We start from the raw sequence: 26,220 nt of genomic DNA on the forward strand, positions 1-26,220 counted from the left end.
CCTAGCTACAGAGCAGCAGTGAATATGGATAGGTACATATTGCTGTAGGAGTATTGTAGCATCCGTATGGTATTTGATCAAAAGTGGGTCCTAAGCTCTGTTTTTTAGCTTTTAAAGAAACTTCCACACTGATTTCCACAGGGGATGTTCCAGTTTACACACCTACCATCGGTGTATAAGGATCTTCTTTCCTCACATGCTGGACAGCCAGCATTCCTTGTCATTTGTTTTCTTGATTATAGCCTTTCTGACTGGGGTGAGATGGAAACTTAGATGACCCTAGTGTCAGGGTCTAAGATACAATATTTCAATTATTATTTATAAATACAGTGCTGTGGCCACTAGGTTTTCCCTGCAGTGCATTTGTTTCTGACTAGACATGGTCTAAGGAGGCAGAAGAGGGATTGGGTTTATATGTCTGTATCTTTTGCCTCCGAACTGTCACAAATATGTTCCACTGGTCACCATTTATCACCCACCAATAGTGTGGTAGCCTTGTGTGTACTGAAGTGCTCAGGTATGTTTACACCACAAAGCAGTCCCATGCCTGTGGGTGGCCTCCTAGAGAAACTGGGGCTTTGAAGAGGTGTTTGGACTCTGGGAAAGAGAATCTGCTGCCACCCCAACCCTCTCTTCTCCCCCTTTTCCCTGGAAGTTTTTGTTTCCTGTTATGCAAATTACACGTGTAAGTTTCAGGCTCATCTGACAAAAAAGATAAAGGGTTTAGTGAAGGGGGAATCTTTGGAATAACTCAAGCCTCCCTGAGCTTTATTTAAAGCCCCAAAGACATCAGAAGCAGACACAGGCAAAATGCCCATCAAATTCCCCCCTCTAAGCAATGGTTTATTGTGAGAAAGAATGGGGTTTGGTTTATTTTCACCAGACTAAAATGAATAGCAATGGTGTCTGCACAGTCCTGAGAGACAGTACCCACCAAGTCCTGGAGAAGAGGTAGATATGACATTGCCCCCTCTTGCTCTTCTCAACCTTCCAGAATATTCCTTGCTCCCTAAGTATACTCTGTAATACAGACTTCTTAAAATAATCATAGTGAGAGATAAGAGACTTCTTGCTGCACAGCTCTGTGCTACAAGGGCACAAAACCAGATCAAACTGTGCTGTCTGAGATATAAAGTGATGGTGTAAGGACCAAATGTGGAAGTCAGCCTTGTGCGAAGACTGGCAGTGGAAATAGGGGGGGCTTCAGCTCCCTTTCTGTCTTGATGGAGTCCCTTCCTTCTCATACGGTGTGGGTGGCTACTGCAGACAATAGCTCTGATCGCCATAGGCAAGGTAGGGCCCATTATTCCAGCCAGGCTGTCTTCCAGATGCTGGCAGCCACAGCATCAGAGCTCTTTGATTCTTTGTTTCTGCTTACATTCAGAATCACTGCTTTCCATAAGTTCTGGACTCACGAGTCAGCAGGGGTGCAGCCAGGGAGATGGAATCCCTTGTACATCTGGCTCAGGTGCATGCAATTCCACTCTTCTACGGTGAGTGGCTAGCCATTCCCACAGCCCTGCCCCCATTGCCTCTTCTGTTATTCTCTTCCTTTTCTTCCTGTGTCTCTGACACGGTAATGAGAATACAGCCCATGCTTGTCAGACAGAGCGGTCCCGGCAGCAGGCAGTATTTCTGAGGACTAATTTCTCAGTGCTATATTTGGCTTGTGAATGGCAGCTGGGAGCGCTTGCACAGTGTGCAGGAACATTCTGCCTTATTAGACCCTCTCTGCTGCCTTCCCTCATTAAAATAGGGTGGGAGACACTGCTGGTTTTAGAAAGTGCATATCCTATTCCTTTGTATTCCTGATTGTCTCTGAAAGCTTTTGACTTGTTCACAAGAAGACAAAAGTGTGAATCATCACTGTCCCAAATCAAGATCCTGACAAAAGGGCATCTCTAGGCCAGTGATTCATAATGTAACCACAATACACAAGATATATTATATATCAACATATGTCACAATATAATATAGATTATTATATGTAAAACCACTTTATTTAATATAAATTATACATAACATGTCTAATAATGCATGTTATTAATATAGTATTATATTTAATACTTTTTTATCATATAGTACATAGATTATATATTGCTCTATATAATAAACATGAGCTATATTAACTTTATATTCCCACTGGTAATGAATAATATACAAGGCACAAACACAAATCATCTATGTATAAAAAATTTCTAAACACTATCATCTAAACTGTTCATCGAAAAGTGAAGTTAATTTTATGCATATTAATAGCAAGGACTATTTATTTACTATATTGGGGTGTTTTTTCCTCCATGTATAACTAACTGTGCACCATGCTCATACAGTGCCTCCAGAGGCCAAAAGAGAGCATCAAATCCTCCAGAAATGGATGGTTGTGAGCCTCCCTGTGGGTGCTGAGAACAGAACTCTGAAAGAGCAGCCAGTGCTCTGAACCTCTGAGCCATCTTCAGTCCCTGGAAAGTTTACATTTAAGAGAAACTTCTGGAAGCAATTTCTCCTTTGAAGAAGAAGTTGGAAAAATACTTCTTCCTGGGTCTCATGAATATTTTCTTCAGCATGCCACTGTGCAGTTAGAACATGGCAAAAATATTTCAGAACCGACAAAGCATCAGTTTGGAGATGAATGGCGAAGCCTCTGCAGGCAGCAGCAGCAGGGTGGAGACCGATCGATCTTCCAGCACCCATTACCCCGTGCGTCCTGTCCTGCATTTCACACTATTAAGTGCCCCAGCTGCAGTTTGCAGCCACACTATTCTGGTAATGTGCTTTATCAGAGACTAGTTTAGCCGGGAAAGCAGAAATAATTTTTCTTGTGACTTCTATAGAGAAAAGAAAATATATCTACTTTGCCTGGAATAGAGTTTCCAGTGTGCTGATGTATAGTGAATACAGGCTCTACATAATGGCTTTCAGATGTCAAATAATCCCTATAATGCCTCCATTGTGTCTCAAACATTAGTAGATTTTTTTTTTTCTGCTATGATAAAATACATGAGAGAAACAACTTAGGGAAAAAGGGGATTTGTTCTTACCTAGGGTTCAGGGAATCAAGTCTATTCTGGAGGGAAGAGAAGGGGATAGAAAGAAGGAAGGAAGGAAGGAAGGAAGGAAGGAAGGAAGGAAGGAAGGAAGGAAGGAAGGACAAATTCCTCTCTGTGGCACTGGGAGGCTGCATGCTCATAACTTGGATGAGGAGTCAGAGAAGGGGATGCGTGTTCTTAGGCACTCTGCTGCTTCCCCGCCCCCTTTTACTTATGGGATAGTGCTGCTCACATTCAGTGTCAGTTTTTTTCTCCCCTCAGTTAATTCTTTATGGAAACTTCTTCACATATACAGTCAAAGCTGTGTCTCCCAGGTTATTCCACATTGACTCAAGTTGATAATGAATATTGTACAATTAATCAGAGTAGTTTAAAGACAAATTAATTCATTTGTGTGGTGATAATTCAGATTTTTAACCACTCTATTTCAGACACTGAGATCCATGCTAGTGATTAAAAGATAACATGTGGGGTCAGCCCACAGTGACTAGAGTCCAGTGAGGAGCATGGCAGAGTATTCCAGAGCTGAGATACATGCCTCAGTAGAGTTTAACACACCAATAATACTTGAGGAAAGGGAAATTTTATAGGATGCTAGGAAGATGAAGGAATGGATGTCAGCAGGACCCCGTGACTAAGATAGCAACTTAGTGTAGCTCATAGTGTTGGGTAATATGGTAAGGAGACAGAATTGGGCTTTGGTGAGGGATTCCGTCCAGGATGTCAACATCCAAGTGAATGTTGACCTACAGCAAAGGTCATAATGCTGAAGATGCTGAAGGAGATTTTTGGAAGGCTGTACACTCCTGCAGTCATCCCACTTGGGGGAACACAGTACAGATGAAGCAGTCATTTATTATCTCAGTTTTATCATCACTCACATGAGACGCTGATGTCCTGTCTACATAGCATCCAGTGATGTTCCAGATTTTTGGAAACATCACCCAACATCCGTCCATTAGCTCATGATAAAAGACTTTTTGTCATTTGTTTATTTTGTCCTTCCTTACCCACTTGGCTCATATGTCACAGATTTTCCTGATGCCATGGCCACAACACATCAAATTTCTTGTCTCACACTGTGTCCATACCATCACTGAGATCCATGAACCCTATGACCACTTCAGTCCATCTGATCCATCACTCCAACACCCCCACAGCCTAGCCTGCTTTGCTCTGTAACTCTCATCAATCCACTTCTCTTCTCCAGTAATCTCCAAGTTTTTCGTGTGACAAGTTACCAGTGAAAAAGAATTGACCGTGTGCATGTCTACATATTTATCTGCATATTACACAAACATGTTACTGTGTCCCTGTTCTAAAAGGAAAGATGTTATTTAAAATACATGCAAATAAATAAATGTTAACAAAATGAATGTGAGCTAGCTTTTACATATTTTAATTGTACTTTTTGATAATATAAAAGCTTTGTTTTTCTTGGTAAAATTGATAATAGCAGCAGTGTGATTCACATGCTTTGTTAATTTTTAGATAGAGATTTAACACTGTTATGACAAGTCCAAATTTTGCTTTATAGGGCTATTTTGATTTTTAACTTAATGGCTATCATGTCTGAAAATGGAGAGTTCTATAGATATACAGATTCCAATGAAAACAGGAAATCTTTGATTTCATCTTTTGCTAAATGTGCAAATGGAGCTGGAAAATGCCATCTCCACCAATATCAAACTGTTGCTTTTAGGGTTGGTTTTGTACAAATTTGTTGAAAACCTTCTTTTGAGAAATTTTTAAACAGTCTAAAACCCTTCTTCCAAGTCTTCTAAATATGATTTCAAAAGAGTTATGCTCTTTATTGGGACATATATAGTAGTAACATTTCTAAGTGTGCATTTAAAAATATTCTCCTTCCATGTATACGTAGAAAAAACAATTGAAGAACAGCCTGTGTTTCATGAATCTCATGTCTCTTAAGAGAGTAAATGTGCTGGAGTCTTTTCTTCCAAAATATCTGCCATGTGGCATCTTGCAAATTTGTCATCATAGAGCAGAGCATAAAATTTAAAGAAAAAAATGCATAGTTGATCTCTAAGTATTCTGCCCCTAGAGAGCCGTTACATTGGAATGTAAGATGCCCATGGCCAAGTCTGTCCAATCAACATGACAGGAATTCTATTTATAATTATCAGCATAACTCATAGCCTATAACACATCACTGTATGGTGGGAACAGTGAAGGGAGGGTTCCTGTCCACCTTCCCACCTAGGACATCTGCCTGCCCTCTGCATTCCTCCCAGAGCAGAGGACTCTGAGGTCATAGAAGTCCGCCTTTGTCATTCTATGTAGTAAGTATTAGAACAATGTGATAATTAATTACAGTAGATGTCCCACTCCTTCCCATGACATTTTGTCAGCTCAAGTAGAATTTTTTTTAAAAAATCCAAATCTGATAGTGTTACTCTGTATTTTAAAATTCTCTGTGTGACTCTGAGAATCAAGTTGAAAATCTTTTACATGACTGGTAATCTTGTGTACTTTACATTCTGTTTACTTCTTGGGCCCATCTTGTAGGTTTATCTGGTGGATTCTCTGGGGGCCTTCTCTCAGTGTTCTGGATGTACGAGGCTCCATTACACATCAGTTCCATCCCTTCCCAGTGTGGAGCCATGGCCTCAAGCCTGCGTGTTAACACTTGTCCCTTTGCTGACTGGATCATTCTGATCTGTGATCTGGTGCCACATCTCTGCGGATAGCCAATAGTCTCTGGCACTCAGCCTAAACTATCCCTCCTTTCAGGATCTCATTGGAAGTCTTCATTTTATCTTACTTTTTTTGAGACAGGGTATGGTAGTTTGAATAGAAATGGCTCCCAAAGCCTATGTGTGTTTGAACGCGTGACCCATAGGAAGTAGCACTATTAGGAGATCTGGCCTTGTTAGAGTACATGTGACCTTGTTGAAGGAAGTGTGTCACTGTGGAGGTGGGCTTTGAGCTTTCAGATGCTTAAGCCCAGGCTCAGTGGCACACAGTTCTTTTCCTGCTGCCTATGGATCCAGATGTAGAACTCTGGGCTCCTTCTCCAATACCATGTCTGCCTACGGTATGCTGCCGTGATGATAATGGACTGAACCTCTGAAACTGTAAGCCAGCCCCAATTAAATGTTTTCCTTTATAAGAGTTGCCATGGTCATGCTGTCTCTTCACAGCAACAGAAACCCTAACTAAGAAACAGGGTCTTCTATGCCCCTGGTGGGCTTTACCCTCAATTTTATAGCCCGGGCTGATTTCAAATTTATTATTCTCCTGCTTCCACTTCCCAAGTGCTGAGATTTCAGGTGTGTGGCATCATGCCTGACTTTACTTTTGTCTTAATCTTACTTCACCACAGTTTGTATTATTTTGTGTGATTATATATCCTGTGTGTGGTGAACTCTGTAGGGGCAGGGCTCTTCCTTGCAATCCATTCCAGTAGGTTTCTAAATTGCAAACTCAACATTCACATCATTCTACCCAGGACTCTATATTGTTCATGCCCTCCTTTCCGACATCATCATTCAATCTCCCTGTAGCACTCCAAAGTCCATTTCAATCCATGCACATTGCTTTAACACATTTTATTGAGCATCTACTATGTGTACATAGTATGCATAGCACAGTATATAAAAGCACACTTTCAAAATAGATTGTTTTGTGTGGTCTTCCTCTTTTAAAAATGAAGATTGCACACACACACACACACATACACACTGATATTGAATTTACTTCATGTGGCAGGGGTTCATAACATATATTGAGTCACATATTCTTTGGGAATTTATTATATAATTCTATGGTCTTTTTTCTCCAATTAAACACACACACACACACACACACACACACACACACACACACACACACAACCCTCCCCATAAATCCTAATAGCAAATACCTACTGTAAGATGTCCTTGTAGGTTTCTGACTGGGTGACCCTTCCCACATCAATTATGTCTAAGGTAAACAAAATATTTACATTTTCTTCTCAGAACTTTGAAGTAGAGGATAATAAAGGAGTGAGTCTCAGAGGCTGAGGAAATGGCTCAACCAGTAAAACTGAGGACCTGAGTTTGGATCCTCAGCAGCCACATAAAAGCCTGCCATGGTGGTAGCATGTGTCTGTAATGCCAGCATTAGGGAAGTAGAGTCAGTGGAGTTCCAACCAGCTCAGGCAAATTGGTGAGCTCCAGGGTTAGAGAGAGACCCTGCACCTTAACTAGGTTTCTCTTGCTGTGATAGCTGGAGGCTCACTAGCTGTGTAAGAGACATGGAGACCTGCATCTTAACTAGGTTTCTCTTGCTGTGATAGAGACCATGGTGAGAGACCCTGCATCTTAACTAGGTTTCTCTTGCTGTGATAGAGACTGTGGTGAGAGACCCTGCATCTTAACTAGGTTTCTCTTGCTGTGATAGAGGCTGTGGTGAGAGACCCTGCATCTTAACTAGGTTTCTCTTGCTGTGATAGAGACTGTGATGAGAACTGATCTTACTAGTTTCTCTTGCTGTGATAGAGACTGTGTGAGACCTGCATCTTCTAGTTTCTCTTGCTGTGATAGAGCTGTTGAGAGACCTGCATCTTAACTAGGTTTCTCTTGCTGTGATGAGGCTGTGGTGAGAGACCCTGCATCTTCACTAGGTTTCTCTTGCTGTGATAGAGACTGTGGTGAGAGACCCTGCATCTTAACTAGGTTTCTCTTGCTGTGATGGAGGCTGTGGTGAGAGACCCTGCATCTTCACTAGGTTTCTCTTGCTGTGATAGAGACTGTGATGAGAGACCCTGCATCTTAACTAGGTTTCTCTTGCTGTGATAGAGGCTGTGGTGAGAGACCCTGCATCTTAACTAGGTTTCTCTTACTGTGATAGAGACCATGACCAAAAGCATTTTGAGGAGGAATGTATTTATTTGGCTTATTCATCCTCATCACAGTCCATCAACAAGGGAAGCAAGGCATGAACTCCAACAGGGTAGGACCCTGGAGGCAGAAACTGAAGCATCAACCATGGAGGAACACCACTTCCTAGCTTTTCTTTTCCATGGATTGCTCAGCCTGCTTTTTATACAACCCAAGACCACATGCCCCAGGGTAGTACCTCTCATAAAGGGATGAATCCTTCAACATCAATCATTTGTCAAAAAAAAAATGCTTCACAAATTTGCCTACAGGCCAGTCTGATAGAAACATTTCCTCAATTGAGGTTCCCTCTTTCCAGATGACTCTTGATTGTGTCATGTTGACATAAAAGTAACCAGTACACCCTGCCTCAGTTAGTGACCGAGGAAGACACTGATTCTGACCTCTGGCCTCTACTCACATGCACATACATAAGCACATGCACCTGCGCGCGCGCGCGCGCGCGCGCGCGTGCCGCGCGCGCGCGCACACACACACACACACACACACACACACACATACACATCCACGTTGAACACATATATACAACACACACACACAGAGAGAGAGGCAGAGGGAGAGGGAGGGAGAGGGAGAGGGAGAGGGAGAGGGAGAGGAGAGAGAGAGAGAGAGAGAGAGAGAGAGAGAGAGAGAGACTGGTTTCTCTATATGGACCAAGAGCAAGGAGTGGCTAGGGTGACAGAAATATTTTTTTGTACTTGTTCAAGCCCTGTATTTGACCAGCAGTCATCCTGAGCCTTAGTCTCTTCCTTCTTTTCTTCCTTCCTTTCTTCCTTCCTTCCTTTCTTTCCTTCTTTCTTTCCTTCCTTTCTCTCTCTCTCTCTCTCTCTCTCTCTCTCTCTCTCTCTCTCTTTCTCTTTTTCCTTCTTCTGAGAAGAAAGGGTTTATTTCAGCTTACAGTTGTAGTTCATCATAAAGGGAAGTCAGGGCAGGAACTGAAGCAGAGGCCATGGAGGAATGCCACATACTGATTTCTTCTCCTGACCTGCTCAGCCTACTTTCTTCTTCTACCCTGGATCACCTGTCCAGTGGCAGTACTGCTCACAGTGAGCTAGACCCTTCCATATCCGTCATCAATCAAGAAAATGCTTTCGCTCACTTGTCGACAGAAATCTGATGGAGGCATTCTCAGTTGAGGGTCTCTCTTCCCAGATCCAAGCTTGTGTCAAGTTGGCAAAACAAACAAACAAACAAACAAACAAAACCCTAACTGGCACAAGGACCATGCTGAACCTTCATCTTAATTTTAACATTTTTTGCTTATGAAATCCCAAAATATTTTCTTGAAACACCTCTGTTCATATACATTTTAAGTTAAATTCTAATAGTCTTCCTTTTGCTTGAATAGTTGCAAAGGCTACAGTGACAGTGTGAGATTTAACCCAGTGGCATTTCTCTGTGTCTTCTGGGCTCCTCCTTGCATGTCCCAATAACATACAAGTATCACAGTAACTAGCCCTAAATCCCTAGCATGTATCTAACAGAGATAACTCTCTTTGCTTCCTCTTTCAGAAGCCCTGATGCTGGGTTGTGTATATCACTGCTCGACTTCTTCACTGAAATCATTCTTTTCCCTGTATAATTGATGATGAATCTTGTGTGGAGGTTATCAAATTACAAATTTGATTATTTGTATTATTTTTAAAGGTGTGTGTGTGTGTGTGTGTGTGTGTGTGTGTGTGTGTGTACAAGAGTGCAGATACATTCAGAAGACAGAGGGTATCAGATCCTGGAACTGGAGTTACAAATGCTTATACTGGGAACTAAACTCAGTCCTCTGCGAGACCAGTACATGCTCTCAACCACTGAGGTGTCTTTCCAGCCATTCTCTGATGTTTTGAAACTAGCTCTTGCTCTGTAGCCCAGGCTAGCCTGATGTTCTCTTCATTGCCCTGGTTGCCCTTGAAAACTCATGGCAGTCTTCCTATCTTAGCCTCCTTAGTGCTTGGAATACAGGCATGAACCATGTACAGGACATTTTGTTGATTATGCCAATACAGATACAGAGGTTTATTCTCCCATCTATGAACATATGGGGTGCACATTGCCCATGTTTTACTTCCATTATTTAGGATGATGCTCAAGTTGCTGCTGCTTTGCCAATGAGAGCCCCTCCCTACTCTTTTGTGTCTCCTGGCATAGCCCCATTACTGTGAGAACAGTCCTTTTTTCTAGATCTTTCAGACTCCATTGGAGTTTCTCTGCCTAGCTCTTGGGTCACACCTTTCCCCAAGCACTGTACTTTGTCCTGAGACAAATATGTGGATATTATTGGCTAATGGGAGTGTTTCTGCTCCCACATACTCTGAGTCTCAGCTTTGCTGGCTGAGCTAGCTGGGCACTGCCTAGGTGTTTTCTGTAGACAAAGGTAAAGGATATTTTTATGCATGCAACCTAGTATTTCCCTATGTTTTTTGATTACCCATATATCATTTACCAACTACTTATCTATTGTCTACCTATCTACCATCTATCTATTATGTATCTATCATGTATCTACTAGCTATTGGTCTATCTCAGAAGCCATGGGTTGATATTAATATCTCCAATTCTAATATAATACAAGGGAGTTGCTTCTAGTTTTGTTTTCACCCTGTTTTAGCCAGGGTTACTATTGCTGCAACAAAACACCAGGGCCAAAGAAAGTTGGGGACGAAAGGGTTCATTGACTTACACTTCCATAGCACTGTTCAATGTTGAAGGAAGTCAGGACAGGAACTCAAGTGGGGCAGGAACTTGGAAGCAGGAGCCGATAATACAGAGGCCATGGAAGAGTCTTGCTTACTGGTTTGCTACCCGTGGCTTGCTCATCCTGCTTTTTTACAGACTCCAGGACCACCAGCCCAGGGATAACACCACCCACAATGGGCTGGGCCCTTTCTCATCAATCACTTATTAAGAAAATGCCCTACATGCTTGCCTACAGCCCGATCTTATGGAAGATTTTCTTAACTGAGGGTCCCTCTCTCAGATGACTTTAGCTTGTGTCAGTAGCTTGTGTCAAGTTGACATGAAACCATCAAGAAGACACCTTTCCAATATCTGCAACTTGTTTCTTGTCTAAGGTAAAACACCCAGTGCCTGCAACTCTCCACTTCTTAATGTATCAGCCTCTCTGTAGGTAGCTGATTTTGAATTGTCCCCAGTGCCACCTCCCCACAGGGATGCCCACCTGCTGCTTGGTCTCTAGTCCTTTCTGCTGGCGCCTTCTGGAGTCACCGTCCTCTTCTATCTTAGGCTGAAACCCAGCATTGGGTAGCCTCTTGGGTAGAAGTTCCCTTCATGCAGTGGAGTCATGGTGCCTCTCCAAACCCAGGGCACTGGTTGATATTTAGCTAATTCTCTTCCACTTCACTATTGGGGACACAGTGTGTAGGAAAGGGAGAGGAAGAAAGAAGAAAGAACATTGTTTAATGGACTGTTCCCATTTCCTTGTGGTGAATATAAAACACTCTTTATAGAGGAGGGGTAAACTGTTATTAAGTCTAGGTTTTCTGAATGTATCTTCAGATGGCATTAAATGTTCAATTTCATTCAAATTAAATGGATACATCTTAGGATGAATGCCTGTAAGTTTGAATCAACTCCCTCATTGGATCATTATTTTTGATTTAGCATTTTCTGCAAGCCTTAAAGAATGTAGACAATGAAGAGAGCCATACTTCTTACCCCTCGTCCCCAACCCCACCCATTCACCATGATACTGGCATAGTTTCTGTATTGATTCACAGTTAAGCAAATATCTAATGTCTACAACTCAATTGTGTAACTGTGCAGAATTTTTATAATGGTACACAATTGCTTTCAACTGTTTTATATATTTCAATATCCTAATTTGTACAATGTAGTAAGGTATTGTGTAAGTTGGATGACTCCCTAAAACAGGTTGCTACTGAAACCCCAATTATAGAGCATCAGGAAGAATTTCAGTACTAAAAACAAAAACTCATGCTATTGTTCTTAATCTTTATGCATCGTATCCATATGTTTGCTGTTGAGAAGCTCAAGAATTATTAAGTATAACAGGTAGTTTAGGGTAAGGAGACTTTATGAGAATTACATAAACTCTCCTGAACCAGTGGGGGCAAAATTACATACCATTCTGTCAGAATAATGTGACACTTAAGTACTCCTTTTGGGTTTGTGAGGGCTTTTTAACCTGGTTGGTAAAGAGACAATTTAAATTGCTCTTTTTAACAGTGCTGTTCAGCAATAAAATGAAATGTCAATACTTCAGAAACTGAATAAAGCTAATTGTTAGGAATTACATCTTGGCAGTCTCTGAAAATGGAACGCAAAGTAGGCTTCCGATTATTTTTACACATTGAACCAGAGGGATGTTTTCAGCCCAGCTGGCTGCTTTTGATACTTAACTTTCCTCGATGCATTAAGGCCTGCACACAGCTGAGTGCCGAGAAAAGTACATTCCTTTATGATCTCACCATCTAAGGGAACAGGAAGATTTCTGGTCAAGGCCTGGGATGGCCTGTTTAACTCTGTTCCTAAAGATGAAGGTTCTTTCCAGTTCGTTACCAAGACCTAAGTGTTGGGCTTTGGGGACAGGCCATAGGAAAGAGGTTCTGTGGTACTGTGCCTACAGGGGCTAGAGCCTACAATATTACCCAGTATTTGAATTAAGTGCTGGTAACTGAACAGACTTCAGACTTCCAGGGAGAAACTGCTCATCAACTGATGGTCCAGGAGAGGAACTGGCTGACCTGACATGCTGGTTGCTACTCAAAAAGACATTTGGGAAGTGAAAGCAAAACCAATTAGGATAAAATTTAGATAAGGCAGAACAGGCTGTGCAGGAAAAGATGACTAGGGAAACATAAAGAGTGGAAAGGAAGAAAGAAAGAGAGAGAAGGGGGATGGAGGAAGGATAGGAGGTAAGAAGGAAGGATGAAAAGAGGGGAGGGAGGAAGAGAAGGAAGGAAATGGCTTTGTACCTGGAGTGAGCGTGGGAAGGCAGTGAGTGAGTCAGTGGAACATTGATGGAAGGGACTTTGTGGGAAAGAAAGTATGACTGCTTTCTGATCCGGAGCTACCATAGATGCTTGCCATGTTCCCAAACACCACAGATTCCATCTGAAGTGGCTACAGGTGAGGGCAGTCCTGTAATTGGGGTACTCAATTTTTGAAGAGAGCCTGTTTAGAATATTGGCAAATTTTCTCTCTTTATGACTGGAGCCCGAAAGATGGTAGACTCTAAAAGGTGGCAGCTGGCTGGGGAGGTGTGTCGCATGGGTGGAACACTGGAGCAGATAACTCCAGGGGGAGCACAGAGACTCCGACGATGTGGTTTAGGAGGACAAAGGTTTGGAGTGTTTTGAGATTGACTGACATAATTAAGATTGTCACTGAAAATACGCTGTGATGCTGGCTCCAAATTACTCAATTGTTTGTTACTTGATCAAGGTGAATAAACAAATTTCCCGTTAGCATAGAGTAAATAGCATGGCTAAAATGAAGTGCTGCCCAGCTACTTGGTGACTAGTTGCTAAATTGTGTCAAAAACAGGACTCATGAGACAGCTCTGTTTAATACTGAGTTGTTTTTTGTTTTGTTTTGTTTTGTTTTGTTTGTTTTGGGGGGGGTTGTTTGTTTTTTGTTTTTTTGAGACAGTTTCTTTGTGTTAACAGTCCTGGCTGTCCTGGATCTCACTTTGTAGACCAGGCTGGCCTCGAACTCACAAAGATCCACCTGCCTCTGCCTTCCAAGTGCTGGGATTAAAGGCGTGCTCTACCATTGCCTGGCCAATACTGAGGAATTTATGTGAAGCAACCTGGGTTGAGATTCAGCAGTGCAATACTGGTCAGAAGACCACAACTATTGCTTTGTAGGGAAGATGTTTTTCCATTTGCTCTGGAAGTGAGTCTCTTACAAAAATGAGTAGTGTCGCTATGTTAGAGCAATTGCTTCCCATGAGCAAGTCCTGGTCCAGCAATGGGAAAGCAGAGGAAATAAAAGGCAGGATGGGAAATTTTCTTTTCATAGAAACATGGCTAAAAATTGGATTAGAGGGCAAAGAAAGCATAGACGCATTGCCTTTCAGAAATGGACTCAACTTTCTACCTCTCAGAAAAGGGTTCTACTTTCTTGGGAAAGTATGCAGCTGGTATTTTGTATAGCTGTCTGGAAGAAAATAATCTCTTTATATAGGCACCTAAAAAGACCTTACTTTTTGATAGTTTAATTTGAAAATCATTTCCAAAACTGGAAAGTTCACTGAAACCGTGTTGGGCTTTCTGCCTTCCAGTGAAGATTGGCAGAGGAAAGAAGAGATGCTGAGAAGTGCATTCATTTAGACAGCCACAAAAATAAACCAGACCAAGGAATCTACTCACAGTACAGAGTGAAGGGCAATACACTGCACGTCAGTAAACAAGGCAGAGTTCCAGTTCAAAAATCTCAACTCAAACAGAGACAAGAAGCCAGGACTCATTCTTGTGCTGCTTTGCTGCCTGGAAATACCTCCGATTCTCAGCAAATGTCTGTAGCTGCCAAGGAAGATGTTTAGTTTTCTGACGTGAAAGTTGTTCATCTTCCTTTTAGGGGATGCACCCCATAAGGACAGCGTATTAGTACTTTTCTTGTTGATGTGACAAAAATCCCTGACCAGAAGCAATTAAAGGAGGGGCGGGTTTCTTTGATCTGTTTGAGGGTGGGGAAGGTGCCTATGTGAGGCGGCTGGTCACATTTCTCCCACAGTCAGGAAGCCCAGAGTGATGCATGATGGAGCCCATGGGGCTCTGTCCTTTTACCTTGTATTTAGTCTGTCCCCAAAGTCCCTGCTCCACTCAGAGTGGCTCTTCTTGCTTTCAGTTAATCCTCTCTGGGAAAGCCCTAGGAGACCCATCACTAGCCAACCCAGAGTGGGAAGGCCAGAGTCTTCCACTGCTTACCAGGTATTGTCATGCAAAGTAGTTGGAGCTGTGGAAGTGGAGAGGGGACTGGTAAGCAGAGGAGATCTAGGATAGAGGAGTCTACGCAGGCCTGGCATTCCTCAGCTCAGCTCCATGACTAGAAACTTAGTAGGTTTGAGGAAACACATGATGGACCTTACTATGCAGACCTGGCTAGATATGAACGCTTCTCACAGGCTGCCTCTCCCTGCAGAGAAGAACAAGATGTCTTGTCAGATGGAGGAAACAGTCACCCTTTGACCCAATTATATATAAAGAATGTGATGATTAGTTTGCCATTCACTCACCTGATTCGTGCAGCTGACAATGGCTGGGTTCTCAGTGCATAGACTCTTCTGGGACATGGAAATGCCCAACAGGACACAGCACTCAGAACCTGTCTCTAGTCATGAAGCCAGATAAGCAAATTAAAGCAACAATTGTAACAAGTTGTACTGCGAGCACTGGGAGGGGAGGACTGAGTGTACAGAAAAGCCCAGGAACAAACAGATGATGATCAAAATGTATTCCAGGGGATTGGGAAATGGCTACGTGAGGATATTCAGTTCCCTGTGAGCAGGAACCATTCCAGAGGGACAGGAAACATTATTCTCTGGACTGAGGGATTGGCAAGTCTAGGAGACATAAAGCCTGTTCAGGGAACTGAAAGAAATATGCACAGGGTCCTGGGAGTAGAGCTGGTGAGGGCAGCTGGTTAGAGTTGACTCTGGAGGGGTAGGCAAGCCCCAGATTGCATGAGATCTTTGCGAGGGTGGAAATTGTGTTGTGGGGGGTGGGGATGCTGGGAGATTATGGGGTGGGACAGCACAGGGGGTAGACTGATGTGAAGGAGCTGAGAGGAGCAAGAGTGATCTGCAGGAACTTCAGGTGTTTTTATATGAGAGCAAGTACGAGGAATGGGGGAGGGGGTGATGATAGCATCTGCCCTGGGCAGCTCAGGGCCTGCAAGTGCTGTGATGGTGTGGAGCTTCAAACATCAGCTTGAGAAGTTCCGCAGTGTCATCAGAAGACATGAATTTGCAATGTCTTCATGTCATCCAGAGTGAGATGCCCACTGAGCAGTCATGTGTCCAGGGGAGAGCTGACCTGCAAATATGGATTAAAGCGCTATTGGAAAATATCATTGTCAAACGGAAAGACATGATCATCCAGTGAGATAGAAAAGACCAGAGCCCTAAGGAACAAAGGCAAGTTAGGGGAAGATGCAGTGAAATGGATGCAAAGTAGATTGAGAAGCACTGATCTGACTGTTAGTACACAAGGAGAAGGCTCTTCAGTGAATGCCCACACTGAGGAACGTCCGAGGTGACCATTCAGACCACTGTGCGGCCTTCGGCTCCATCACTAAATGATGTACACTGCTGTATCAAAGGGAGAGGAAGTACTATTTAAGCTACTTTAAAATTTAAAGAAAAAAAATCCAACAAAACCAAATAAATTTAATGCATAAGAATTTGTTTTAATTTTCCAGAATATCATCAAAAGTATCAACATTTCAAACAACAAAATTTTTTTCTAATGCAATTAATGTTCTAGGGAACTTCTTCTGAAAATTTTAAGAGATTTTATTTATTTTATGTGCATGGGTATTTTGCCTGCATGCATGTATGTGTACCATGTAAGTACAGTGCCCACAGAGGTCAGAAGAGACATTATGGATGGTTGAGCAAACAACCATGTATGCTAAGAACCAAACCTGGCTCCTTTGCAAGAGCAACAAGTGCTCTTAACTGCTGAGCCATCTCTCTAGCCCCAAAGTTAGTTAGTTAGTTAGTTAGTTTCTGTCTGTCTGTCTGTCTCTCTCTCTCTTTTTAACATAGCACCTTCACTTCTTGGATACATTATTAAATCAGTGTTAAAATGATTCTGTACTTTAGGACACTGTTATTGATGGTTAATGAATATGTTGTGATACAATTGTATAACATCACCATTTATTTTTTTCTTTCTTTAGAAATAGGAACAAATTAATCTTTTTCTTAAGGAATGGGAATAATTTTTCTTTCATATGCATGCTTTGATTTGGTTTTTGAGGGACTTTTTTCCTCCATATTTTCAAAGCTTAGCAGGTATGTTCCCTAAGTCCACTATCATAAAGAATAGTGAAGACAGACACAGTTAGGAAAGAACATTTTGGTTGGTTTTGATGAATAGCCCAAGGGTGTGTTTTTATGAGGGGATTCATTGCTTCCTTTAGGAGATTCAGCCATACATATCCACCCCAGTAGCATCACCAGTTGTTGGGTGGATTTCCATCTAGTGTGGATTCTTTGCATTTCTCAAGATGACTTTTAGTCTTAGAATTAATAAACGATGAAGATACTCTTGGGCATCACATCAGCACTGACTTTATTATATTTATCAATCATAGGGCCCTTTGTATTTTAAGAACACACTCACATGAGTGCATATGTACACACCCATCTCACGTGTTTTCTCTTGTGTAGCAGCTGATCTCTCTTGTCTTATACTAATGAATGTGATGCTTAGTAGTGGATGCCAATGGCTGCCTACAGGTACACAGGATGTGACTGTACACTGAGTCAAACTCCCGTTTCCCTGACTATTTCCGACTCTTCTCACTTAGGCTATGACACCCTCCAGAGGCTGTTTGTCCACCACTGGGGATTCTATCAAAATTAGGAAAGTCCCATTCCCCGAAGTGAGCAGAAATACACACCCATGGTGGAGATCAAGAACAACTAAGGATGAGAGACAGACAAGTAGGCGGAGGACAGGGAAAGGAAGGGAAGGGGAGGGCAGGGGAGGGAAGGGAAAGGGAGGGGAGGGAAAAGGAAGGAAGGGTGGGTTTGCTTGGGGGCCACAGTTCAAGGGGAATACATATCTTGGTGGGGCAGGCATGACAGCAGACTAGGAAGCAGACCAGAGCAGGAAGCAGAGAGCAGACAGAAGCAGGGTCCAGGCTGTAAGGGATTGAGTCCACCCTAGCTCCATCTCCTAAGGTTCCACAACCTTCCCGGTGTCACTCTCGGGGGACCAAGTCTTCAAAGCCATGAGCCTGTGGGAGACACAGCCCATGCAAGCCTTGATGCACCCATCGTGCTGAGAACTGCTTGGCTGCTGACTAACCACAAGGGGCAAGTGAGCACTAACAAAGGTGGGGCCCAGACTGCTGGAAATACAGCCATTTGCAAAGCAGTCCACTTACTAAGGACCTTTTTTATTTCGCAAAACATGGAAGAGGAAGAAAATAAGATTAGCATATACAGAGAAAGAAAAAACAGTAGCAGCATGTGGGCTTCGCAACATTAGCTTTTATCACCAATGTGTCAGGTTGAGAGGATGTGATTTTAGTGATGTGTTTATTCATCCCATAGGCATTTATCAAATGTCTGGTACATACCAGCTACCTAATGTTGAGGGTATACAGACAGCTTATATTCTAGCTAGAGATAACAGAAAGTCAACCAACGACAAGATTAGCAGTTGACTTTTGATAAGCAAAGTGTAACTTTTATAGTAAAAATGTATTTTGTAAGATTGGAGGTGGGGGAACATTACCAAAGAAAAGGGAGGGTGTCTTTTAGTAGAGTAGCGGCCTTCTGGGGTATGGAAATAAATTAGATGTCAGATCTGATTCTTGCATTCATGGACACTCATTTAAACAGAAAATGTAGATTTGTTTGTTTTCTCTTTGTATTGAAGTTGATACTAAACTTCTGCTCAGGGAAACTCATCAAAGAGCAGACTAGTACTGTTTTTACTCTTGCATAATTATGAATTATGAAATAGAGCAGGCAAATTCCTCCATAAACTCATCAGCAATAGAAGCAATGATCATGTGGAATCATCTTACTTTATTAATAATGATTCTCATTTTATAATACATTTCAAATTTTACACAGCCAGGAGGCATGCCTATAATCAAACAAATACTTGGAGCTGAAGGAGACACTGAATCCCAGGTCAGGATGAGGCTGTGTACTGAGACCTTGTTGCAAACATTTTTTTTTTCTTTTTTACTTCTATTAGGATTGTTGGTTATGAAGTAAACTAAGATAATTACTACATTAGAAAACAGAAACTATCTTATCTAGAGACCTTACTAATGGAGACATTTCATCTTTAAGCTATAATTTGCCTTTAAAATTCAGTTGAAGTTGCCGAGAAATCAGATCTCTTAACTGTTTGCGTTAAATGTGTTATTTCAAAACCTCAGGACAGTGTGTGTTCACGAAACGCTCTTCACCGTGTCTGACAGCAGGTGCTCTAGACATGAGGGTGATGTGGACTGTGATTTAATGCAGTCAGCCTGAGCAGGGAGACTGCTGGTTAAGAAATAGAGCATCAGTCCATCTTGATGCAGGGGAGGAGCTTGGTCCTGCCTTGACTGGGTAGGCCATGCTTTGTTGACTCCCATGGGAGCCTTACCCTTCCTAGGAGTGGATGGGGGGGGGTAGAAGGAGGTGGAGGGAGGGAACAGGATGAGAGGAGGGAGGGGAAACTGTGGTTGGTATGTAAAATAAATTTAAAAATTTAAGAAGGAAATAGGAGCATAGTAGGAACCACGGATGGTGATTTACCACTGCGTGTAGGATTCATAGGAAGCAAATCTGAGTGAGTGAGTTTCTCACCGACAGATATGGCCTGTGCTTTGCTCGCCCGAGAGCACCCCGTCTTAGTTTGCTTTCTAATACTGTGATGAGCACCAAGACCAAAAGGAATCTGGGGAGGAAAGGGTTTACTTTCCTTTTAGTCTACCATGAAGGGAAGCCGAGGCAGGAACCTGGAGGCAGGAACCTGGAGGCAGGAACCTGGAGGCAAGAACCTGGAGGCAGGAACCTGGAGGCAGGAGCTGAGGCAGAGGCCATGGAGGGCTGCTGCTTACAGGCTTGCTCCCATGGCTTGCTCAGCCTGCTTTCTTACAGCACCCAGGACCACCTGCCCAGGGATGGCACCACCCACAGTGGTCTGGGCCCTTTCTCATCAATCATTAATCAAGAAAATGCCCTATAGGTTTGTCTACAGGCTAATCTAATAAGGACATTTTCTCAAACGAGGTGGCCTCTACTCAGGTGACTGTAACTTCTATCAAGCTGACAAAACCCAACAGCTCTCTCCCCTAAAATCAGGGTGCAATTTAATCATCTGTTCTTAGTTGAGAGGGAACTATGTGTGACAGTCCCCACCTGCAGGCTTAACTGCATTCTTTTTATTTTATTTTATAATTTAATTTAATTTTACATATCAGTCACGGATTCCTTGTTCTCCCCCCTCTGCCCCCCACCTTCCCCCCAGGCCACCCCCCATTCCCATCTCCTCCAGGGCAATGATTCCTCTGAGGATTAAGTTCAACCTGGTAGATTCAGTCCAGGCAGGTCCAGTCCCCTCCTCCAGGCTGAGCCAAGTGTCCCTGTATAAGCCCCAGGTTTCAAACAGCCAACTCATGCAATGAGCACAGGACCCAGTCCCACTGACTGGATGCCTCCCAAACAGATCAAGCCAATCGACTGTCTCACTTATTCAGAGGGCCTGATCCAGCTGGGGCCTCCTCAGCTATTGGTTCATAGTTCATGTGTTTCTATTCGTTTGGCTCTTTGTCCCTGTGCTTTATCCAACCTTGGTCTCAACAATTCTCGCTCATATAAACCCTCCTCTTTCTCACCAATTGGACTCCTGGAGCTCCACCTGGGGCCTGGCTGTGGATCTCTGTATCCGGGTCCCTCAGTCTTTGGATGGGGTTTCTAGCACGACAATTAGGATGTTTGGCCATCCCATCACCAGAGTAGGTCAGTTCGGGCTGTCTCTCGACCGTTGTCAGCAGTCTATTGTGGGGGTATCTTTGTGGATTTCTGTGGATTCAACTGCATTCTTAGCTTGCCTTGGGAGCACTAAGCTGCCTCGGGGGTAGCCATACATTTGATCTCACTTGGTGTGCCAGAGTTCCCCCCTTGCCAGCTTAGCCTTTTCCCTCACCAGGAGCAGGCCAAGATAGTGAACAATCACTTCCTTTCTAAAACATTTTATTTCATAATCATTCATGCTTGTATTATGTTTTGATTAAGCCCACTCTCTGTTTTCTCCCCATCCATCCCACTACTTCCCCACCCCCAATATCACGTGCTCTTTTGTTTAAACACACCAAGTCCATTTAGTGTTGCTTGTATGTACATGGGTATAGGACCCATCTATTGGAGCGTGGATAGCCTCTGGGTGCAGGAGGGGAACACATCCATGGAGGAAGTTGACTCTCCCCCTATTCACCCAGCAGCCACCAATCGCTCATAGCTCTGAGTTAAGGACAGAACTCTATGAGTTCCTCCCTGCTCCATGCTGGGGTTTGGGCTGCCTTGATCATGTGCTGTGGGTCTTGTGCGGGCAGTCCCAGCTGCTGAGTTCTATATGCGAAGGCCCCCCATACTCTGCACATGTGCTTTAGGTACCCACTCCCCCAGCTCTTACAGTCTTTCCACCCCTTCTCATGCCTTGGAGGGAGGGGATGTGCTATAGATGCTAGAACAACACAAGTAGGAAATTAAAGACCTCTTAAAGTGTGGGAAAAGAGTCCCCCTACCATTTGCCACACAGAGGACATTTGATGTTCCTGTGATGTTTGTGCCCACATACACATTATTATCGATGGCCAGGTACACACACCTGTCAGATTCTAAAAAAAAAAAAAAAAAAAAAGCTATATCCATTTGTAGCGTGAATTCTAATTGGTCTTAATAATAAAAACCTGGAGTCAGATATCAGGGTAAATGCTGAAAGATCAGAGGAGTAAAGGAGCAGCCACTAGAGAAACTTCTTACTTCTACTGAATTCTCAGACCAAAAGGGGCCAAGCTCCTGTCTCCACCCTGCCTTATCACTTCTTCTCTCCGCCCAGCCATATCACTTCCTGTTTCCTCCTCCCAAATTCTGGGATTAAAGATGTGTGCCACCACTGCCTGGCCTCCAGTGGCTAGCTCTGCACTCTGATCTCCAGGCAAGCTTTATTTGTTAGAGCACAAGCAAAATTTCACCACACCATCCTTATTCAGAAATGCATGGAAATTTAGAAACCATCAATTACTTTTCCCATGTCAGTGTTGAAAACACAAATCAACAGCTAAAAACAGAGTGAAACAGAACTGTTACTTGTTTGCCAAGAAGAGAACCAAAGTCTCACAAGGCCTAAGTGACCATCCAGGAAGGTGAGGGTAAATGCAGAAACAGTTTCCTGTTAGGGACCCCACAAAAAAAAAAAAAAATATTCCCAATGATAAAATTTGGCTAGTCCAGGAGGAGATCGCAGAGCCCCTCAAAGATTGGTCCTTTCTCTATTTTAGGACACAAGCATGCACATATAGTTTTCAAAGACTTGTAAGTGGCTTAGGTTATGTAGTGGGGTCTTTGGTTTGTAGGTGCTTAGAACTTAGGAGGCATTTCACCATCAGAAGAGAACGATTCACCCTTAAGGTAGGGTCTTTGTGGTTGGTGACATTCACAGCCTCAGCCGTGCGGCTAGGTTGACACCGGTGTCCCTGCTGGCCAGTGGGTCAGGCGGGTCAGATGACCTCTGCAGGCACCCATTGAGGGAACTGCCCTGAGCCGTACGGTTCTTCAAGCCAGTCTCAGGGTAGGCATGCTGGTTTTCACCTCTTTGCTCTCCCCAATGCAGAACTGACGTACCTTCTTGCTCATTTCGGCACCGCCGAGGATTCCTAAGTGGCAACACAAGGTTGGATACAAAGGCTGTGCAGTGTTTCTGAGCTCTAAACCATAGGTTGCATCCCGAGCTCACAGCTGCACCCAAGTCACCGGGGCTAACATTCCAGACTCTTCCTCAGCACTGCTGCCTCCGCAGTGACCTGTTCTACACCCAAGTCCCTGAAACTACAGGCAGATGACACTAATAGACAGTACCCCAAAGATTTGGGGAGATGTTAAGAGGTTTCCTTTTTATAACATTTGAAATGTCTTTGTATATGTGTGTATGCACAGGTGTGGAGGCCTGAGGTGAATCTCAGATGTTCCTTAGGTGGCATCTACATTCATTCATTCATTCATTCATTCATTTATTCATTCATTTATTCATTTTTGAAACAGTGTCTCACTGGCCCAGAGCTGTCAAACTAGATTAGGCTGGCTAGTAAGCCTTAAGGATCCACCTGTCTCAGACTCCCCAGTTCTGGGACTACAAGTCACATGTTCCCTACTACACCTGACTTAGCATTTGATATTTCTATGGCAGACTCTTGCATAAAAAATAAGTGTGTCTAGAGCCTTAGAAATGTAATTTTATTTCTCATGTTTATGTTCATAATATTTTAGAGCCCTTTCTGTAAGAATTTGACTTTTGTCTGTCTGTATGGCTGCTACCCACAGTCACTATCAGAACACAGACACCTTCTCATTAACCACCCCTCCAAATAAAACAAGAACTACACAAGATGTAGCTCCCCGTGTTGATGGCTTCCTCTCTCTTCTTGGCCCCTACGCTCCAGGTGGGAGAGTTCAGAGCACACGCTGCTGAATGGACAGCCAACGTCACAGCCGAGTTCAAGGAGACACGGAGGCGGCTGAGCGTGGAGATCTATGACAAGTTCCAGCGGGCCACATCTGTGAAACGGAAGCTCTCCGCAGAGCTGGCCGCGAACCACAGCCAGGAACTGACTCCTTGTAGGAGAACCCTGTCCGTGAACCACCTGACCAGTGACAGGGAAGTCTTGCCTCCCTTGCTGAAGGCCGAGAGCATCTATCTGAATGGCCTGACCCCTCGGTGTGCTGGTGAAGAGATAGCTGTCATTGAGAACATGAAGTAGCTCCCTTCTGGAAGAGTCTGAGGTGTAGCCATCGGGGAGGGCTTCTCTAGGCTCTTTGTGACTGTTGCTGGTAGCATTTAAACATTGTGCATGACAGAGCTGAAAGGAAAAGCCAATAGATACACCCAACTGGTCACCTTACATCCAGGGAGTGTGGAGTCCTGAGGCAGCACTCTGGGGAGGCTTGTGAGCCATCCACTGAGTGGCGAGTGATGGACAGGCAGTGTCCGATGCCTTTTCGTGCCCAGACTGTTTCCCTCCCCCTTTTTCCTAACGTGCCATAAGGCCTCTGAATGAATTGGAATGCTTTGGTAGCCATGTAGCTTGGAGGGATCAGCCCTTGACTTTTCAGGGTTCACCTAACTGAGCCTGGATATGGACCACTTAGGGATGACAACATTTCTTTTTGTAAATGGCAAGAAATTCTTATGCAGCCTTTTACCTAAGAAATTTTCTGTCAGTGCCTTAACTTACGAAGAAACAGGACCCTCTCTAGTGGGCTTGTGGTTTCCCCTCCCTGCCCCCACCCTAGGCTGACCTCTGCTGGTTCTTATTCTCACCCCCCACCCCCACCCCACCCTACCCCCGCATACCGTACCCTGCTGGAAGCGATGTGTAGCTTGACAGGAGAAAGAGATGCCCACCACAGGCACAGCAGCAACACTCAGGAGCTCTGGCGTCACAAGGACCACAGAGAAGGGAGGTCAGAGAAGGCCCTCTGAGTATTTATTTGACTGGGGTACCAATGGTACATCTATATATATGTACAGAGTAATAATTACCAGGCCGGTAACATCGGCTGCTTCTACACAGCCCCCCTTTTCCTGGCAGTATTTGGAGTTTATCATTTATTAATAACTAGTCATTTTTAAAGGCAGAAGAAGTGAGCACATACATCTATAATCTGAGCGATTTAATAGAAGAAAGCTGTCCCGACTGATATCACAAGGTGATTTCAAACAGTTGGTATGAATTCATTCTGATGAAAAGAAAATAACGAAGCCATGGATGTGTATTTGCTAGTAAATAGCTCACTGCCAGCTTGGAATAGCCCATGAGGTATGGAAGGCTTACACCCTTTTCTTTCCTTGAGTGGTTCTTGCCAAATTGTAGGGTGGGGTGGTGCCCAGGAAGAGGGGGTGCAGCCCCAGCCACCCTCGGGTCCGTCTGCCGAGGTGACTTGGTGTGAGCACAGATGCTGGACTGGGGATCACTGTGACTTTTGCACATGGAATGATGCTGACTGCCAACCTACATCATCTCTAACAGTAGAGAAAATGCTGAGGAGCACAATTTAAATCCCCAGAGTTATTTTTTTTTAAGATAAGAGAAGGCTGATAATCCATTTAATTTAAATTTATATCCTATAATTCTTTTGGCTGTTTCAAGATTCAGAAAAATTTTAGTATCTGCATCTTGTAAACTGCTCCCCTTTCCTTTATTTTCATACTTACATCTACTGTACACTGTATATATAATTTTTAAAGTGCAGAAGGAAAATGATTCCTCTACATGTAATTGCAAAACTGATTTCCTTTTGGGGGAGGGATTGGCATATGTGAACAGGTGGCATTCAGATTAAAGTCTTAAGAAATAAACCCAGGATCTTAAAAAAAATCAAAGATTCATATTTTCCAAAATTTGAATTTAAGCTAGAAATGTAAATATCCAGTTAGCTTGCAGAGAGTACTTTTATAAATCCACAAAAGTTCTAACCAAAATTTTAGCAAGTTGGGCTCCTTTACAGAGAAAGCTACACCACCCATTTCCTCAATCACCGTTCTGAAAGCTGATATGGTGGGACGCGCCACGTAAAAACTGTGAACCGGGAGGACAAATAAAGTTTGTAATTAAAGTCGGAGTTTCGTGTTTGCTGTGAGAACTTCAGTCTGAGCCAAACCTGATGGAACTGGGCGTGTCGGGTTTCCGGCTGGGTCGTTGCCATTTCTTCATTCACAATAGCTAAGAAATGGTTTGGGTTGGTCTTGGTGGTGGTTGAACCTGGGGCCTTGCACGTGTACACATAATAGACAAACGACTACATGGCTAATGTTTGCTTGGGTTTTAAGACAGAGTAGCCCAGACTGGCTCCCAATGTGTGATTGATTCTTCCATCCTGCCCTCAAGAGTGCTGGAGCTAAAGCTGTAGGCTACCGTGTCTGCTCTTCTTATGATGTATGATACTGCCCTTACAGACACGCACTGTCATCTTTGGAGGGTGTTGGCCCAAAGCAAATGTTGCAGTTTTGGAAGATGATACTTGTAGTATCATCAAATTCCAGGTTGTTTCTGCATGTTTTGTCACATGCTTAAGTCATTTTATTATTGTTAGACCTTGCCTTGATGCTGACGTGGTCTGAAAAATGAACACCGGCAAGCAGCTGCTGTTTGTAGAAAATAATAAAATATCTGGGTAGTATTGAAGCATAAGGGAGGCAGCTGCCAACCAGTCTTCCAGACTTGATATTCCAAATATTGACTATTAACCATTTTTCCTTTTCCCTTTTTTTGCTTTTTGCAGTACTGGGGAGTAAGCCTGGGGCCCTGAGCATGCTGGGTAAGCGTTCCACCTG

The 26,220-nt window shown here is 43.4% G+C and overlaps 1 protein-coding gene across 5 annotated transcripts in view; it reads left to right on the forward strand.

The window, feature by feature from the left end:
• Kcnk2 (potassium two pore domain channel subfamily K member 2) overlaps window positions 1-25,508 on the forward strand; it is a 195,873-nt gene extending 170,365 nt beyond the window's left edge. For all 5 annotated transcript variants that reach the window (XM_028876758.2, XM_028876762.2, XM_028876759.2 and 2 more), the window contains one exon: window positions 23,330-25,508. In XM_028876758.2, coding sequence (XP_028732591.1) covers window positions 23,330-23,647 — 318 coding nt within the window. In that variant the 3' untranslated portion in view covers window positions 23,648-25,508. The remainder of the gene's footprint in view (window positions 1-23,329) is intronic.
• The last annotated feature ends 712 nt before the right edge of the window (window positions 25,509-26,220 follow it).

This window comes from Peromyscus leucopus, chromosome 15 (genome assembly GCF_004664715.2).
Source record: "Peromyscus leucopus breed LL Stock chromosome 15, UCI_PerLeu_2.1, whole genome shotgun sequence".
NCBI classification, from domain to species: domain Eukaryota; kingdom Metazoa; phylum Chordata; class Mammalia; order Rodentia; family Cricetidae; genus Peromyscus; species Peromyscus leucopus.